The 2,972-nt window shown below is 42.0% G+C and overlaps 1 protein-coding gene across 1 annotated transcript; it reads right to left on the minus strand.

Moving 5' to 3' along the window:
* Window positions 1-132: 132 nt before the first annotated feature.
* Window positions 133-2,894, minus strand: LOC116379411 (neuronal PAS domain-containing protein 3-like). Its single transcript, XM_031841371.1, has 2 exons — window positions 2,582-2,894; window positions 133-1,741 (listed from the first exon to the last, which is right to left on the minus strand). The coding sequence occupies exons 1-2, from the start codon at window positions 2,725-2,727 to the stop codon at window positions 1,588-1,590; spliced, it is 300 nt and encodes a 99-aa protein (XP_031697231.1). The 5' UTR covers window positions 2,728-2,894; the 3' UTR covers window positions 133-1,587.
* Window positions 2,895-2,972: the final 78 nt, after the last annotated feature.

The following is a 2,972-nucleotide window of genomic DNA, read 5'->3' on the forward strand; positions in this document are numbered from 1 at the left end:
AGACCATGAACTCATGTTTACAATGTTTACTGAGGTAATAAATCAAGAGAGAAGTAGAGTCATTTTCTCATAGACTTCTATACAACGAGGAGTCGCCCCCTGATGGACATTAGAGAGAATGCAGCTTTAAGACACTTCCATATCGGCTTCACTCGGCAGAACCGGAGGTTGCCACCTGGTCCATCCTTTATTTTATCTGATTTCGGAAGGTCCGTCAACATTACAGAGAGACCACTTTTATGTGGCTATCATACAATATAAAACAGTACAATACAATACAAAACAAAAACCAACAGTTCGCTTTAGGCAACAAAACCACGTCACTTGCTCTGTCTGTTGCTTTGTCACGTAGCTGCATTTAATTTGTGCGTCCACCAAGAAAAAGGATCCTAGTTGACGGCCATTTGCATTAAACCTGCAGTAGTTTTTAATTACCAACAGCAGGAAATAGTACATTTTGTGGGGACTATTTTCAGTCCCGGAGTGAACTATTAAGTATTTGGGGCCGGAGGACGGTGTGTGTGGGACTTAATCAAAAACCTGTCTAATTTTAAGTTAATATCATTGATATTATGCTGCATAGCACCACTAAGAAATAAATCAAATAAAAAGACTTTGTTTTTGGCACCTGTCCTCGTGTCCTCTCTGGCTCTGCACAGATTGCATCCTAACAGAACAAAGGTCAAAGGCCGGATTTCTCATTTTAGAATATGTCGAGCCTGAGCACCTCGGGCCTGTTGGAGCCCGGCTAAATCACCGCCTCCTGCAGCAGCTGGCGTCGGTTTACAGCCGACAGGGTGCCAGAATCGTTCTCCTCCAGCTAGAATAACAGCTGGCACTGATTCTCATCGTGCCAACACAGGCTGCAGGACTTGATAATATTATGCTCAAGGTGGAGGCCCTGTGTTGGTTTAAATTCAACGATATACTGGCCAACGTGTGAGCTTCGTCTTCTTCGGTATTGGCCGCTGGAGATGTCGGTGACGCACATCTTAAATTAACCCATTTGTATTTCTGGATCTGAATTCTCATGGTCCCTGTAGTGTTCATGTTTCTACTGAAATGATTCAGATTATTAATCTAGTAAACAACTGGACTTTAGAGAGAATGACACCAGAGGTCGTCGGCTGCTTTACAAACTACGCAGCGTCAGACCAACATAAGAACACATTCACTGAGGAGTTGAGACGTTGAGAAGCAGCAGCATGTCCTGGTTGGCAGTTTTGCTGCATAATGTGTGATTTTGTCACCGTTTGTGTGTGTTGTGGAGGCTGTTCTGCGGTGCTTTGTGGCCTTTTTGTGCACTCGCGTGGAGGTATTTTGTGGCGTTCGACATAAATGATGCTTCATGTCATTTTATGGTGTTTTCTTTTTTTTGTGGCGCTGCCAGTGGGCGCTCAGTCGCTGCAGCTGTTGGCGTTCATCATCACCATCCAGCCGGGCAGACTGGCACCAAATGATAGGACATCTTTGGCTGAATATCTCCAACTGCTGGTTATCAAACTGGTAATGTATGAAGAAGGAATCATACAGGTTTCTTCTTTCTTTCTCTTCTTTCACTTTGTATCCCCTCCACCCTTTTCTCTCTCAATGATATATCACTTCTTCTTTCCTCTCCCACCTACCAGAGTTTTCTTTGGACTCGGACTCGGACTCGGAGGTTTCGGAGGACTCGGAGGTTTTCTCGGGTAGGTTGGGCAGCTGGGCGATGTCCATGGGCGTGTCTTTAAACTCATGAAGACTGTGAAGAAACACACAAAGAGGGTTTTTCAGTCAGGAAAGTGGAGGACTGGGTTTTGCCTTTGTTGCAAATTTGTACGAACTACTAGTGAAAGTCTGGACCCGACCTGGCGAGCTGCAGGTTGTATAACTTTGATTTCACAAACACATTTTAGAAGTTTGATGTTCGAAAACATAGGAACGCTTGGAGCTGTTTCTTTGTACTTTTTGTTGGACTAGAAGGTCTTTATTTTTATTAGTTTTGTTTATGAAGTTCCTTTTGATTATATTTATGTCTTTGATTTAAAAACTATTCTTTTAGCCCCTTTTGTTAAATACATTATCTTATGTTCAACTAAATGAATTGACCTTCTAACGTTAAAACATCGGGTTTTATGTTACTTCCTCTTCCCTAAATGAGCCGGGTCCTAACACACATTTACGGGGGTTTTTTGTTTAAAATTTTCTCAATGAAATGCTCTGAAACAAATGCAAAACGTTACACCATTTTTCCAAATGATATTCAGTCAAATTTAGTGAACCTGCAAAAAAATAAAATTTTTTAAAATATCAAAATATATTTTAAGATGCTTTTTTTTAAACTGAAATTACTTGAATTTAAAATATCTGTCACATGTTAAATGACTTGCAGTGACTGATAACATCTCCCTGTAATATCCTTGTGTAATTTTACAATACAATTTCCATTTAACACGTTAATTTAACTCAATAATTAGTTGCACACACGCATTCATTCCTCCATTACTGTGTGCTCGCTCTTGTATTCATGTGCATAATTTCTCATTTATTCAATAAAGACACAGTCTGGGTGTAATGACACGGAGGCGAGTCGACCTCTGACCTCAGGACGTAGTTGACCCAGATGACGTTCTTCTCGGTGGGGTTCTTGGAGTTGATGGCCAACGTGGCGCTGGACTGGATCCAGATGTAACCGCTGTTCTTCTGGATAAACCGGTAGTACTTTGTCACACACTGACCCTTGTTCATCACTGAGAGAGAGAGAGAGAGAGAGAGAGAGAGGGAGAGAGAGGTTTGTTATGTCATGGTGGATTTTCTTTGATTTTCTGCCTGTTTTCAAACTGCTGGACTTCACAGTAAACGAGCAGCTTGTTCATCACACAAGTGAGAAAAGAGAGGGAGAGTTGGACAGAGGGTGAGAGGGAAAGTGGGTGAGTGTGTGTGTGTGAGAGAGAGAGAGAGAGAGAGAGAGAGAGAGAGAGAGAGAGAGAGAG

This window comes from Anarrhichthys ocellatus, unplaced genomic scaffold (assembly GCF_004355925.1).
Source record: "Anarrhichthys ocellatus isolate YVR2014 unplaced genomic scaffold, GSC_Weel_1.0 scaffold4265, whole genome shotgun sequence".
Classification (NCBI taxonomy): Eukaryota; Metazoa; Chordata; class Actinopteri; order Perciformes; family Anarhichadidae; genus Anarrhichthys; species Anarrhichthys ocellatus.

What these genes read in the sequence shown, in the direction of transcription:
- LOC116379411 (XM_031841371.1), bottom strand. Translation starts at nt 2,727, where the DNA reads ATGAACAAGGGTCAGTGTGTGACAAAGTACTACCGGTTTATCCAGAAG. An exon ending in TGGGTCAACTACGTCCTGAG is followed by an intron (nt 1,742 to 2,581) that starts GTCAGAGGTCGA and finishes GTTTCTTCACAG; the next exon opens with TCTTCATGAGTTTAAAGACA.